The 16,934-nt window shown below is 37.0% G+C and overlaps 1 protein-coding gene across 5 annotated transcripts in view; it reads right to left on the bottom strand.

Annotated features, from left to right (window-relative positions):
• The window catches only part of Phkb (phosphorylase kinase regulatory subunit beta), a 173,321-nt gene that overhangs the window by 96,363 nt on the left and 60,024 nt on the right, over positions 1-16,934 (bottom strand). For all 5 annotated transcript variants that reach the window (XM_051195043.1, XM_051195042.1, XM_051195046.1 and 2 more), the window contains one exon: positions 7,240-7,355. In XM_051195043.1, the coding sequence (XP_051051000.1) occupies positions 7,240-7,355 (116 nt within the window). The remainder of the gene's footprint in view (positions 1-7,239; positions 7,356-16,934) is intronic.

Below are 16,934 nucleotides of genomic sequence, written 5' to 3'. Positions count from 1 at the left end.
TGGATTTCATTGAAATTAAAAATGACTCCTTTACAAAAGTCTGTACTAATATTAGGATGAGCAGGGTGGAGGGATGACTCAGCAACTGGTGACACTTAAACTGCTCTTACAATAAGGTTAGTTCCTAGCATACATGGCAGTGCCAACCATTTGTAATTCCAGTTCCAGGGGATCCAACACCTTTTCTGAACTCTGCAGGATCCTGTATGCATGTGGTGCAGACACATATGAACACACACACATATACACAATAAATAATTTTTAAATATTTTTATGTTCATTGATGTTTTTCCATGGGTGCCAGATCCTCTGGAACTGGAGTTACACAGCTATGAGCTGCCATGTGGGTGTTGGGACTTAAGCCCAGGTCCTCCTGAAGATCAGCCAGTGCTCTTAAGCACTGAGCCATTTCTCCAGCCCCCCAATTTTTAATATTCTAAAGGATGGGATGAGAGCTGTGGCTATAACTCAGGGCTAATTGCCTACTGTGCATGAGGTCCTTGGTTCAGTCCCCACTGTACCAACACATAAGCAAATAAATAAAGACTGGTATATAGAATATATAAAGAACTCTCAAAAAATCAGCAAAACAATTTAAATAGGACACTGGCAAAAATATACGGAAACATTTTTACCAAAAAAGGATATACAGACCACATATAAAAACATGAAAAGATGTTCAACATTATCAGCCAATGGGAAAGTCAAATAAAATTAGGATTAGACATCATTATAAGCCAGCTAGAGTAGCTAAAATAAAAACTACTGACAACACTAAGACAGAAACAGACCACGTCCTTACTATTGTTGGAAATGCAAGTTCATACAAGTATTCTAGAAAGTTTGGACACTTCTAAACAAAACCTAACCAGGTAACTATGAAATGCACATAACAACTATGCATATAGTGCCCAATACTATGCAGTAAGCTTAGGAATGTTTTACTTGACACAAAAACCTGTATGAAACATTATTTCCTTTTGTGACACTTGTGCCTCGGGCATCAGCTCTTAGAAAGCACTGTCTAATCCCAGGTCACAACTGCTTTACTCAGTTTCTTCTTGGACATCTGTAAGTCAGTCATCCTATTAAATACAGTCTTGGAGTGACATCAAGTTTATTTCTGTACAAGGTGTGAAGTAAGGTCTATATCTATTGGTTTGCATGTAGCTATCCATTTGTCCCATGATTCCATATTGAAAAGACTATTGTTTATTGGGTCCTTGTACTATCAAAATGAATTAACTATGTATGAATAGATTTATTTCTGGACTGTTGATTCTATTGACCTCTATGTCTATTGGTTCTTGACAAATCATACAACCTTAAAACTACCGTAGCTTTGTAATAAGTCTTGTTTTGGTGGAGAGAGAGGTATTTCACCTTTTTATTTTTTGAGTCAAGGTCTTATGTAGCCCAAACTAGCCCCAAATTCACAATGTAGCCATGGTCTTGAACTTCTAATCCTTCTTCCTTCTGCCTCTGTTTCCATCTTCCAAATGCTAGTATTATAAATATCAGTTTTGTTTTGATTAGTGTGCATCCCAAATACTCAGGAGGCCAAATCAGGGATCAGTTAAGTCTAGAAATTGGACCATTTGTAAAAACAGAAAAAACACTATCTCAAAAGGCAGTGGGGCTGGGGAGGAGGGAATTAAATGATTATAGAATGAATTGGTAAATGATTTTACAAAAGAAGTAAACACTGCACCTTAATTAAAATATACATTTACTCCTTTTTATTTTAATCTTTATATTTTAACCAAGTAATTACACATGCTGTAAATTGACAACACACTAATTTGTTATTGACTAGTTATTTAAATCCCTGGCAAAAAGCAACTTATCTCTATTGTGATGTTAGATTTTACTGGCAAATAATCTGTGTTGTTGAAAAAATTAAGAAATATTTTAATGGCACAAGGAATTCATGATTCTATTACTAATTATGGACTACTAAGTGACTGTTCAATAGAACATATGCTGATAAGATAATGGCAAGGTGATACCACACTTTTGTTCTAGCATTCATTCAAGAAAGCTAAAATATAGCAGTAACTACTTAAAGGATAGATTGTAGTAAAATGATTTGTTATAAAAACTAAATCATTTCTAGAGATAATAGATTTGGGCTAGGTAATTTACAAGATACCAGGAAACCTACATACTGCCAGGCATGAAATTGGGCTCACAAACTTCTGCTTAGACCATTGGCCTTACCTCCCTAAACTGCTCAATCATATTTACATATTTATGGTAGAGGACAAGGACTCTACCATACTGCAAATGTAAATGATGTTCACACATGGTTCAGTATGAAAAACACACAAAACGAAGCAGAATAGGATAGAGAGAGGCTTCTATAATAGACAAATTAAAAAACAAAAAAATTTATTTACGAATAACTAAGTTGGCCAGGCACAATGGTACACGTTTTTAATCTTAGCACTTGGGAGACACATGCCAGAGGACCTCTGTGAGTTTGAGGCCAGAGCTATGCAGTAAGATTCTATCTCAACAAACAAAGAAACAAAAACCCACCAAGTAGTTATCTTAAATAATGAATACCATAGGGAAAAAATGGTCACTAAAGGAATTAAACTGGTACTAATCTAATATTTTTTCTTTACTAGGAAACAAGGAGAGCAGAATAGAAAACGTTAAAAAAATAGTTTTTAATTCTTTTACTTCTAATGTCATCTTTAATCTCAAATACAAGAGTTACTGACAAAGCAAGGGGATGATTTGGTTGAATTTAAGAGTCTATGTGGGAGCTGATGCTTGGAAAACTTCATTAAGTTTAGGGCTTAGGATTCAATGGAGACTTCACCTAGGTAAAACTCAAGTCTTCACCCAGGCAGGGGAATATAGGTTTAAATGTAGCCCCAGAGGCAATTTGAGATTATTTGGATATGTAACAGGAGTTGAGAGCTGGTGAGCTATAAATAGGGTTCAAAGTGCCATTTGAGCATTTGTTACAGGCCTTAGAGAATGAGCAGGAGAGAAAGAAAGAACATGATCTGGTGTCACCCCAGTTGTTCCAGGAGACGCTGGAAGCTCAGACTTAGAAAAAGCCAAATCAGCACAAAAAGCATGCATCCAGCAGATGAGGTTACTCGGGAAACACTGAAGAGAAGTGGTGAACTTGGAGCAATTAATAGAGCCTTCTACTGCAGCCCTGAAAAAGATGAGGCTGTGCTCAATGGAGTTCAGATAAAGGGGTGACGAGTATGGATGAAAAACAACAACAATAATTTGGGGCTTATCTAAGAAATACTAAGTAAGTTTAGACTACAGAGTTGGATGTCAAGAACTAAATATAACCTTGAAAACACAGTGTAGTGGGTTTATTCTATTTTTCACCTTAATGTTCTTCACTTGGAATCCAGTTCTAATTCTAATTTATTGTGTGTATAATTTAAGGCGGAAAACATTATACACACCTCTAAAAAAGGGGCTGATTAGCTCTGTATGACTTAAATATATATTCTATAACTCTTCAAGTATCACTAACTGCAATTATTAGAGGACTGATAAGTGTAGGTGTCAAAGAAGAAGACTATAGGGTAGTCTTAGAACACCAAAAATGAGTGTTTTAGTGGCACAGGGACAGAGCCTTCCTGCATACAAAGTACAGCTTAGAAGGGCATCACTCAGTGTGCCAAGGTAAGGAAAAGCCAAAGCTAAGGCAAAAGTCAGATCCCCCATCTTCTACTCCTGCTCCAGAAAACTGTAAACAACAGACACAGAGCAAATGGCGGAGACTCTAAAAAGTTCCTAGAGCATGAACACTCATCACAAGTATTCCTATACACAGCAGATGCCTGATTCAAGAGAATCACAATGACCATGCATTTAGAGCAATAGCTTCCCCCCCCCCCCAAGACAGGCTCTCTCACTGGCCTGGACCTTGCCCAAATCTGCTAGGCTGGTTGGTCAGCAAGCTCCAAGGATGTACATGTTACTGCCTACCCAGAACACCACCACATCCTGCATTTTAACATGAGGTCTAGTTATCAAAACAGGTCCTTCTAATTCTAAGGCAAGTCCTTTACCAAATGAGCCAAAAAGCAATAGATCCTTTTACTGAAGCCCTACCCTAGAAAAGGTAAGGATGCTGTTGCAATGGAATTCAGATAAATGAGTCTTGTCACACTTAACCAGTTGTGGTGGTATGAATGAGAATGGCACCCATAGGCTCATATATTTGAATGCTTAGTCACCAGGGAGTGATAATGTTTGGGAAAACTTATGGGAGATGTGTCACTGGAGTTGGGCTTTGAGGTTTCAAACACCTAAGTTAGGACCCTCTTCCCCCTGCCAGCTGCCTATAGGTCAGGATATAATGCTCCCAGCTACTGCTCCAGAGCTATGCCTTTCTGCCTCCTGCCTTGGTGATAATGGACTGACTCTCTGAAACTGTAAGCAACTCCCCAATTAAATGCTTTCTTTTGTAATAATTGCCTTGGCCATTGTATCTATTCACAGTAATATAACAGTGACTAAGACACTAGGGTTTTGTTTGTTTGTTTAATTTTACAGTAATGTAAAAGTAACAGCAATTCAGTAGAAAATATCCTACAAACTTTTATCTTTCCTCAGGTTAGAAATGTTTGGTACAATTATACTCTTGTGATACTGACCAGCTCCCAGTCAGTCATGCCACTATGAGGATAAACAGCTGGTGATCCATAGTGCACCATATAATGCAAAACTATGATATTCAGTAGAGTAAATACATTAAACACATTTTTCTACTTATGGTCTGTTCAATCTATGATAGGTTTATCCAGAAGCAGCTCCATTTAGAAGAGCAGCTACATAGATTAATTCAAAGCATTCTGAAATTGTGAGAAAAGTTTAAGGATGTAGTAAGGGTAGTAAATTCAGTGGGAATGAACAGGTCCAAGTAGGTCCAGTGATATGGAGGCATCCTGTTATAGAAATCAATAAAGGGTCATGGCTTGATCCCTAACTGGAATTAACTCTATATTCTACTACATAGTACAGAAAGACAGGGCTACTGCCACTAATACCATCACTATGTCCATGAACACTATGGAACACAGCTGTCTTACTGTTTCAAAATACATTCTTTTGACACCAGAGATGACACACTTAAAACAGGCATTATGGATAATAGTTCAGCACTATTGTAGAGTTGGAATGTATCTAAGAGAAAAATTCTCTGGGGAGATTATGAATTCTTATACAATAAATAATGAGAGTAATGTTAAATGTATGAAGTCTATCATCCAAGCTCAAATGGCAAACCTCATTACCTCATTAACAGGCCTGCTATAGTTAAAATTAACTTTTCATGGAAAGAATAGCAAAAAAAAAAAAATCATAGGAAAGTTTTTTAATCCTTGAATTAAAATCTGGTACCTAAGCTATAAGAAAACCATTGGAAGTTTCTTCATTAGTGATATCTCAAGGTGTTCACTTTTGATTTTACCATTTTTATTTTGTATTATTATTATTATTTTGAGACAGGGCTTCTCTGTGCAACAGAGATTCATCTGTCCCTGTCTTCCCAAGTGCTGGAATTAAGGCTTGCACAACCATGCCTGGCTAAGTTGATCGTTTTTAATAGGGCTTTTCACTTAGAATTCTTTCTGAGATTATAATAGCTTCTGTAAATGGAAAAAAATAGTTCAAATATTTTAAGATGGAAATAATATAATGGAATCTGGTCAGCATACACTTAAGTGGTTACTAAAAAGTAAGGAAGGGGCATTAATACTAAAAAAAATTTTTTTTTAAATAACACTGTCTACGCTAATTCTTTTTTTTTCTCATGTAATTTAAATGCTGTCAGAACACTGAAGACTTAATTTAGAAGATGGCAGAAATAAAACATTAGAATTTTTGAGTATTTGTCATAGTTAATGGCTAAACTGAGATTCCCACAAAATTTCTCTACTTTACTAAATTCACTGATTGCTGCTATTGCTCTACATGTAAAATGCTTCATGTGATAAAAATCTATACAGAATGGCCTATCTGCTTACTCGCTTATCAGGGTTAGGTAAGTCCTTATTACTTCAGTCTTTTGTACTGAAACGTTAAGTGATATATCAGAATTCTAGTTCTCACTAGTGCCAGGCAACTATCATTAGCTTTCTTTTAGAGACAAAATAGAGCCATATATGAGGATTATATAACTTATTCACATTTACATAGCTAGGATCTGGAGGTAGCTTTAAAATAAACATGTTGCCTTAGCTTCATTTGTTGTAGGAGATCAAAACATACAGTTATAGATTCTCTTTTAAAAAAGGTTAATTTTATTCTTTTTAATTATGTGTATGCATGTGCCTGTTTGGGGATGTGTGCACATGACATACCTTCAGAGGGCATCATTGCCTGGAGTTGGAACAATGGGAGCTATGAGCCTCCAGACAATGGCTGCCAAAAAGGAGTCCTCTCTGTAGGACCAGGACATTCCCTTCACTGCTGAGTCATCTTTCCAGCCTCAAAGATGTAGATTCTTAACCAGTATTTTCTAGACTTGTTACTGTTCTTCATCAAAGTCTCAACAAATCAAACTGCCAGCTAGTGATAACTTTTGCTTAAGTTCTTCAGTGTATAACCTTTCAGAAAAAGAGTAGAGCGCACAGACTTGTACTGCTTCTTAATCAGTCAAACGGTAACCTCTGGGACATTGAATTAGGATAAATAAAAGGCGTCATCAGTTACTAAAGCTATTTCTTCAACAACAATACATACAGAGAACTTACAAATTACCAACCTCATCAGCTTTATTCGGATACAAGGTACAGTTCAATATGCAATGACGGTCATACAGAGAAAGAGAAGTTTTATTGAAAATTATGTGAGCCTTTGGTTAAGGTAGAAATGATCTCTATAACATGGAAAGAATTCTCACATGCATTGCATATACTGCTAGTGTTCGGACATAATATATTTGTGTAATTACAGAGGAAAAGATATAACATGGATTCCTAGAAAGGCCAAGCTGTGGGTTAAAGAGAGGGTTGAACTGTGGGTGAGAAGTGTGAGACAGGCCTGGCTCCTTTCAGACATCTGTCTATGATGCCAAGAACATTGCTTTTATTATAAGTGAATCCTATTTGGATTGCAGACAGGAAAAGAAGCTGTACTGGAATTAACATGGAGAAAACAGACCCAATCTAATGTTTTGAAGTTTTTGTTTCACATTCAAAGCTATACATTTAAACAAAACTAAAACTGCCCTCAAAACAGGGCAAATACCTTGAGTGTAGTTCTGTGCTGCCATTATTGTATTTGCTTCCTCTTTCCCAGACACCGAAGTCAGGAACACGGTAAACTCTTTCTACACAAAATACAAGGTTTTGAATAAAAGAGACCTAAAAGAAAGGAAAAGAAATGAATGTAAGAACACATGTAACACTGAGAAGATTAATTACGTACCTTCTGAAATCCAATATGAACTTATCTTCCACAGTATATTACTGTCTTCTTTTTCTTAAGAAATGGTCTCATGTACTTCAGGCTAATCTCTAACTTTCTGAGAAACCAAGGATGACCTTGAACTTCTCATTCTCCTGCTTCCATCTCCTGAGTGCTATGAGTACAGGCATGTGCCACATGTAGCTTGGGGGATGCTAGGTATTGAGCTCAGGGCTTTGTGCCCACTAAGCAATCACTCTACTGACTAAGCTATATTCCGAGACCCCAAAGTACTTTTCTAACACACTGAATTCTTCTGATTATTACATTATCATGAGTCCTCTGTTATGCTTAGTTTTTCAAATATAATGCTTACTTTTGGTGAGAACCTAATTAGTATTATACAGTATAGAAATAAAATATAAATTGATTCAATGTTCCAACTATAATTCTTCAAAGAGGTAATATCACTGTTTATGAGGGCTATGTATCATAAAAACTAAAACACAGAATGGTGTTTTATATTGGGTAAAATTTAGAAACTAAAAGGTCTATATGAAACACACACACACACACATATTACTGTAAAGCTTTGAAGAGTAAAAGAATAACCTTTTAAAAAGTAAAAAGGATTTTTCTTTTCTGCAAAATTTTGGTCCCATGTTGATCAACCCGGAGTTTTCAGCCCATGCTTCTGGAAAGTAATTTTCCTTTCTGTCCCCTTTCTGTAACTATAGACCCTGATTAAAAGCACAGCCCACAGCTGGAAGCCATGCAGGACAATGGAGACTGGAGAGAACTACCCTGAGATTAACATAAAGGAAGGCACCTAGCAACATGCTAAGCCTTAGCCACTTCAATCTTATAAAGACAGCAACTTTGGATAGTCAATCTGATTTCTTTTCCATTTGTTTTCTTCAATCCTTTCCTGACAATAAAGCTGATATGAATCTTTATTCAACTGGTCACCCTGGTTAACCACCCTTTAACTGGTCACCTAATTCTTCTTTTAGACCTGATTTGTGGATCTTGTATCATTATCACCTTAATTAGGTTTATTAAGGAAAGGATCTCCTTCCTTAATGGTCCAATGGATGGTTTTGGTTTTATGGGGGTTTTTTTTGTTTGTTTGTTTGTTTGTTTTTTGTTTTTGGTTTTTTTGTTTGTTTGTTTGTTTTTGAGACATGGTTTCTCTGTGGCTTTGGAGGCTGTCCTGAAACTAGCTCTTGTAGACCAAGCTGCTCTCTAACTCACAGAGATCCTCCTGCCTCTGCCTCCCAAGTGCTGGGATTAAAGGCATGTGCCACCACTTCCCGGCCTAACTGATGGTTTTAAAACAATAATACAAACCTGTAAACCTGGAAGAAACATCTCCAGGATTTGAGATGATTCACCACTCAAGGGGGGAATGAGAGGACCAGGCAAATATCATGACAGGCCCCTAATAACTCAGTTAAGAACTCAGTTAAGTTGGCCTCAGTTCACAAAGGGCAATCAATCACCAATGCCCCTGACAGTGGATGAGGCATATAAGTCTGGGCTAATACTCCCCAACTCCCCCACCCCTCCCACACACAGATGATAACCAAATAAGGACAAAGCCTAGGACTTGTCCAAGAATAGCAAAGCCATAGATAGCTTTGCCCCCACACCCCGCTACCCCTAACCAATTAGAAATGTAATATGATTACCACTTGAGTAAGTAAACCAATCCTTAGTAGAATGGTCACAATGTTTTTAAAATTCCTGTAGCTGTGCTTAAAAGGAGCTTACCTGTCCCTCTCAGGGGTATCACCATTTTTCACAGATGTGCTACCCCACATGCATGTGATATAATAAATGCTCTTCCTGATTGCATAGTGACTGGTGGTCTTTTGAGGACTTCTCACGGATCCTAACAAAAACCAATTTCTTCTGTATGGCCCTGAGTGGTCTTTTCAAAATCTTTGGAGGTGATACTCTCCAATTCACAAATCACTAATGAAAGCAATGAGGTCACTCGTTTTCTACGTCATTTAGTCAAAAATGTTTTATGAATCTTGACAGTGTCCTGATTTTCACAGTGGACCTCCATGCCCTTCTTCACCTACCCAATCTCCTCACGTGGCTCTCTGTATTAACTAACCTCTGGTTGGTGCCTTGGGCCCCAAGTGGTTCAATCATGTTACTCTTGTTCATTTCTAACTGAAACACTTTTTTCAAAAAGTCGATTATTCTTCAACCTCAATTCTAAAGGATGAACTAGCCAATAATTCTCATTGTTGTTAAAGCCACAACCACAACTCCTTATTTTTTTGTTTCATATGTCACCCTCCTATCACCCCTAATTAGTATCCAGATCTGCTCCTCTTGTTTGTAGCTATAAAGTACCACAAGCTTTCAACCAGCTTCTTCCCCTTAACACATTCTTCAGCATAATTTGAAAATGAGATATTTCTGCCTATGTATTTCATCTTATGTGACTATTCATATGCCTTATTAGAAAAAAATTATGTGATGATTATAGAGCTCTCTCTAAAATCTTGCTGGAATTATCATATATCTAACAGTATTGCTTTTAAAATTACATTAAAATTTCATGTGTGCAGGAATGAGTATGTATTTGTGAGTATATGTGTATGAGTGCGTGTGTATCACAACATGAATGTGGAGGACAGAGAGCAACTGTGAAAGTAGAAAACCATTTCCCACTATGTGAGTGCCCAGTATCCAAGTCAAGCCTTTAGGCAAGGTTGCATGTGCCTTTACAAACTGAGACATCATGCTATAACTCTCTCCCTTATTTTAAAGACACAGAATACTGCTGAATTGTGAAAACTGCATGCTGCCTTAGAGTTGGGACTACAGGAATAATACATCACTATACCATGTGCTCTTTTTAAATAAAAATGACTTTGAGACCTCAAATATACCTAATTGCAAAGATTTCTGCAAATATAGAGCTACAGACCTGCACAACTCCCCTGACTCAGAAATATAAATCCTCTTGGTTTTCACGTGAACAGATGAGAATCCAGGCTCTCAGGATTCTCAATAAACTGAATGAATAGAGAAAATGTGATCCAGATAAACAGAATACTATTCAACTGTGGTGATATATTGTTTATAATGTAATAAAGTCACTGAAGATCAGAATGTAAAGCTAGCCACAACCATAGACGCTGGGCAGTGGTGGCACACACCTTTAATCCTAGGACTCAGGAGACAGATCTCTGTGAGTTCAAGGCCACCAGAGCTACATGAGAGTGAATCAGTCTAAAAGAGAAACAGAGCTCATGCCTTTAATCCCAGTACTAGAGAGGAATTCAGTATTTGGCATTAGAAGAATTACTTTCCAGCCATGTTGAGGGCAGGATTGCCTCAGCCTTGGTGGAGGTAAGAGCCCTCTGGCAGCTTGGATGCTTTGCTTTTCTGATCTTCAGTTTGAATCTCAATATCTGTCTCTGGGTTTTTATTATTTGTGGTACATCCAACAATTAAGAAAAACAAAATTACACAATTTCCAGGAAAAAATGGATGAAACTGGAGCTCTTCATGCTAAGTGAAATGTTATTCTAGATCCACAGAGAAAAATATTGCATGTGCTCCCTTAAAAAGGAATTGAAAGCAGAAGGAATTCTTGGGAAGAGGATGAAGATCAGTGGAAGGGGAGGAGGAAAGGAGAGAATAACAGGGATGAACTAGAACAAACAAACGATTTGGATGTATGAGAACACCTAATGTCACTCATCATTTAAAGAGAGAAAACTGGGTATCCAAGGAGACAAGAGGTTGCACAAATATGAGAGCAAAGATCACAACCACTTCCTAGGTATTCTTTGTATTAACTGCAATGCTGATTCTCTATATACCTGTTCTAGTTTCATTCTGTTGCTATGGTTAAAAAAAGGAAAAAGAAAAAAAAGAAAGAAAGAAAGAAAGAAAGAAAGAAAGAAAGAAAGAAAGAAAGAAAAAAAAAAACCACTACCAACAAAATCACTCTGACCAAAAAAAGCAGCTTGGTGAGTAAAATGTTTTGTTTTGTTTTGGTTTTTTGGGGTCGAGGGTTAAATTTCCAGGGTACAGTTTATCATTTAGGAAAGGATCAGGAACTCAAAGCAGGAGCCAGAAGGAAGGGGTCATGGAAGAACTCTACTTGTTGGCTTGCCCTTTGGGGAGGCTCACTCATGCCTAGCTAGCTTTTTGTTATATAGCCCAGCAACACCTACCTGAGGAATGATACCATTCATAGTGGACTGGCCCTCCTAAGTCAATTAATAAACAACACAATGCCTCACAGACATGGCCAGTTCCCCAACTGAGGCTTTTATCTAGGTCTAGTCAATTAAGGCTAACCAGGACAGTGTCCAAAGTTATTTGCTCCCTTTCCATCATCATATCAATTTCTGATGAGTGTTAACTTGCTTTGAAGGTATATACCATTGAAACCTATTTTTGGAATAAGCTCATCAAAAATATTTCTAATATTAAAAACATCTTCACCATTCATCTCTAAGTCATGGTTCTGGCATTTTCTGAATGCATTATAAATATCTTTAAAAAATAATTGAAATATCTGAAATACTTTGACAATAGAGTCCAAATGAAATAATAACATTTTAGGATATAATTTAATGTGGCTAACATTATGCTAAAAGCAATATCTTAAGGCTTTATAAATTTTAATGTTGTGATAATAATAAACTGCTAAATTTGATATTAAAAGGACCTCAGAGTGAATAAACAAGTATAAGTTTATAATTTGCTTGCCATTAAATCCAAAAGCATTATGTGTGAGTGTGTATATATAAAGCATTCATTACAATAAGCCAAATTAATCAGCATGAATAGTAACTCCTCATTCTGAGTTAGGGTCTCACAACTATCTATGGGTAGATGGTTAATCCTTATAAAATTCAGTTAGGAAGAATAAATTCTAGGGCTCCATAGCACTAGAAATAGTAAAATGACTATAGTTAGCAGTTATTATGTATTTCCTAAAGCTATAGAGATGATTTTGAATGTTCTGAACACAAAGAAATGTGACTGATATGCTAAATTACCTGTCCTAAAATGTACATCTTGAATCAAAACATTACACTATACAGTTTAAATATATATTATGTCAAATAAACTTCTTTTTTTGTTCTAGCACTTCTTTTAATATCAACTGAGTTTTGTATTGTTTAACATTCATTTTTTAAAATTTTTTTTTTATTGGTCTTATTCTAGTTTGGGCAACTTTCCAGTAAGAGTGAAGAAGCTGGGGCTTGAAGATGTACTGCTCTGGCAGAAGATGGAATTGGTTCCCAGCACCTACATTAGACAGCTCAGAATCTCTTGCAACTGCACACTACCCCCTACATAATTAAAATATTCATAGCTTAAAAAAATATTAAATGAAGAAATTAGGTGAGATCTGAAGTTACAAATGATTCAACAAAATTTTTAAAAATATCTTACCTAAAATTTAACCAAAGTAAAATAATTCCAGGCCTAGGGAGAATACTCGGGGGCAAGAGAACTTGCCGAGCAAGCATGAGGTCCCAAGTTCAAATCTCCAGCACTACATAAGAACTCTAGTGTTAGTGAGCAAGGGCAGAAACATAAGGATAGCTGGGGTTTGCTAGCTGCCAGCCAGGCTCTTGGTTCAGTGAGAGACACTAACTCAATGGATCAAAGTGGGCATTAGAGCCAGACACCAATCGTCTCTGGCCTCTACACATATAAGGAATCCCACCCACACATGCTTATGTGCATATAACAGTCTAATGCACATGCATGCACACAAACATAAAAAACTCAGAGCCAACACTAAAAGCCAAGTTTTAATTATGTGCTTATTATACATTATGATGGCTGATCTTGGTTGTCAATTTGACTATATCTGGAAAAGACTCCATTTCAAAATAACTTCCATTGTACCTGGGGGCTCAGCAACCTGAAAGCCTCTGTGAAGCACATTACCAGAAAACTCTAACTGGGATGGATGGGCCTTATGCTGAAACCTGATACAGAATACTGCCAGAGTGCGCAAAAGAACACGGGAATCAAATGTGCACAGCGTTCAGCGTGCTGGAAAGCTGTGCGAACAAAGTCTGCAGGGAAACTTTGCAGACTCTTCTTCACGAGAGATACTGAAGAACTGCATGCTGGGAACCCTAACCAGGGCCCTGAACGAACTCACAGAGAAGGAAACAAGAAGGAAGGGAGAAACCAAAACATCCTGGTTTGTAGATAATGTAATTCTATACATTACAACCCCAAATACTCCACTAGAAAACCAAGAGCTGACACTTTGAGCATTGTGTCAGGATGCAAACTTAACATAATAAAGATGCATAGCCTTCCTACTGACCATTGAAAGCATGCTGAAGAAGCAATCAAGACAGAAGTCCCATTTAGTAGCCTCAAAACAAACAAAAACACCAAGAAATAAACATTACCAAGGAAGTAAATACCTGTACAGTGAACTCTTTAAAATACCAAAGAAGGAATTTGAGGAAGATGGTAGAAGATGGAAAAGCCTGCCATGATTATAAATAGGAATGACATTGTGAAATGAATGTACATTAAAAAGCAGTCTACAGATGTAGTGCAATCCCCTTCAGAAGTCCACACCATGCTTCAGAGGACTACAGAGAATAATCTTAAAGTTCACACAAAATCACAAAGACTCTGAAGAGCCAAAGCAATCCTGAGGAAAAAGTAACACTGGAGTATCACCACACACAATTTCAACAGAGCCATAGTAATAAAAACAGCACAGTACTGGCACAAAACCAGACATGTGGATTAATAGAATGAAAAAAAGGACCCAGATATTTAAGTATCAATTGCTGAAACAACTTGACTTCCGACAAAAGCAAAACAAAACACCCCAAAACACACACTGGAGAACAAATAGCCTCTTCAACAAGTGGGGCTGGGAAAACTGTGTGTATGCATGTAGAAGAAAGAAAATAGATTCTCACTTCTTAGTGACAAGTTCCCCAGACTGAGGCAATAACTTCAAAAGGAGGAGGTCTTCTGGAATCAGTTGTGGAACTCTTGGCCAGAGAAAAGTGTTGAGCCGTAGTTCTCATGGCACTCTCTATTTTTCTATGCTTTTCTCATATTAATGAAATGTTCCTGAAAGCCTATGCTAGCACTTTAAACAAAAGATATAAATGAGAAACTGTCTCCTGAGACATGGTCACTGACTGTGACCTTGTCTCCAGGAAAACCAGCGCTTTTCAAATCATTCACGCTATTCACATAAGTACAAATAGTATCGATGAAAACTTCCCCAACAACAAAATTACACATGGCTGGACATGTGTAATTAAAAATAGGTTTAAACGTTTGGTATAGAAAGCCTTTTCATAAGAAAACGTCAAAATAGCTCAATATTTCAAAGATTCACAAGAGCTAGGCAACAAATGCTAAACAATAACTGACCATAAAAATTTATTAACCTGATCTTAGAAAATAAGTGGTTCGTCTTGAATGATTTTCTGATTTATTGTTAGCCTTAGAAGAATTGTGTATTATTGTGCCTAATAACGATGTCATTTGCTCTATCTGGGTTTGCTTCAATGAACCCAACCTCTGAGCAGGTATGCTTTATCTTGGATAAAAAGCCTTGCTTGAAAATTGCAAAATACACTCAGATTCAACTGCCTCTGTGATTGTTTCTGTTTGTCACTGCCGAATCCTTACCCACCTAGACTTCAAGAAACCTCATCTCAGGAAACCCCACACCCAGCTGGAGCAATCCGTGCCACTTTTAAATAACTTATACACCAACATATCACAATAGACTCCATCTTTATCGACATACGATCAAAGTAACTTTACTTGCCCTTTTCATGTTGTTACTAATAAGCTATAAATTGCCTATGTGATTTGTGGTTTCTCTCTATAGAGAAAGATTCTCAGTCTCCTCATCTAATAGCCATTCCAAACAGTCCTGGCATGAACAATAGTGTGTTGAGGACTTTTGATACTTCTGAAAGAAAAAAAAAAAAAGACTACATTTGATGGAAAGAAGCTAATATCCCTCTTCTGTTTTAATTAACCTTTAAGTGTCTTGTCACTTTTTTTTTTTTTTTTTTAAAGCGGCTTGGGATAAAAAAACAAATCAAGCTGCCAGCTATACTCAGTCATCTTATTATATGATAAAAATAAGCACATGTTTATTTGAGACACTGAAGTCATATAAAAAAGATGAATTAACCTAGTATTTCATGATTAAGCATAATTTAAGAGTTAGGTAGAAATGTAAATTACAAACAGGCTTTTAAAAATAAGATAAAAGTACCATATATCCAACCAAAATTACAAAGGTGGTATTTTAAAATCTAAATTTTTTTTTTAATCTAAGTTACTGATTTGGGCTAATCATAAATTCATTGCCTGATCATGAAATCAATGAAATGACAGCAATTTTAAGGTAAGAGCTTTATTTTAAAAATTTAAGCATCACACCAAAAATATGCATAAATAAACATTGAGCAGAAGATCGTTAATAGTTGAATTAATGTATATTTGTACCATCACGGAAACTAAAGAGTTCCAGCAAAGGTCTGGCATATACATAGTCACTGAATTTTTGAGGATTACTACACAGTGATAGACATTTGTTTATAAAGTTCTGACATGTGGTACAATATTAGGCAGCCATTAATGCACTTAGTGAAAAATAGAGTCATGTGCTAACTATGAAAACTTCCAAATTACGCCCCAAAACACACACAGAGGGGAAGACTTCTGAAAAACCTAGGAGACAGATGGATAAGAGACAGGTAGGAAGCAGACAGGTAGGGGATGAGTAGAGGTGATGGATGGACAGGAGATGAACCGGTATGAGATGAATGGGTAGGAGATGGATGGATAGGAAGACATGGAAATTATGGTGACAGGAGGGAAGGAGGCCGTCATCCAGCGAGAATTCCAGTACAATTAACATCTGGGGCTAGCAAGATGGCTCAGCAAGTAAAGGTGCTTGCTGCCAAGCCTGAAAACCTTAGTTTGATCCCTGAACCCCACACGGTGTTAGGAGAGAACCAAATCCTGTAAGTTGTTCTTTCACCTCTACAGGTGAGCCATGGCACTCACATGCTGCCCCATTAATGCGAAATAATTGTATCCAAAGTTACATATGTGTGCATATTTTATGCTGAAGTAACAATGGCCTGGGATTAAAGTCTGACTGTATATAACCTTGGGTAGAACCTCACTCCTTTCCCCAGACAGTGCTAGAATTCTAACCACCGCAGATATTAAATAAATCCTACCTTCCAGTGTCCCTGTGGTCAAAATTTATTAATTTTATCCCTCCAAGGTGCCCCTTAGGAATCAAACAGTGATAAAACAGTAACTTCAAACTCCACTAAGACTCCACATCTGGCTGTTGTAAAAACACTAGCTACAAATTTTACTTGAGGAGGCATCATTCACTTTTCAGTGCATTTTACTTTCTTCTGAGTTCTCACTCCACTTCTCTCCTAGCTCCAAGCATGCTGGATAAAATCTCCAACTCTGTTTCATAAACAGGCTATTCCTGAATATGACCC

Source organism: Phodopus roborovskii, unplaced genomic scaffold (assembly GCF_943737965.1).
Source record: "Phodopus roborovskii unplaced genomic scaffold, PHOROB, whole genome shotgun sequence".
In the NCBI taxonomy this organism is placed as follows: Eukaryota; Metazoa; Chordata; class Mammalia; order Rodentia; family Cricetidae; genus Phodopus; species Phodopus roborovskii.
Note: the sequence above shows the minus strand (reverse complement) of the source record. Positions and strands in the feature narration are given on the sequence as shown.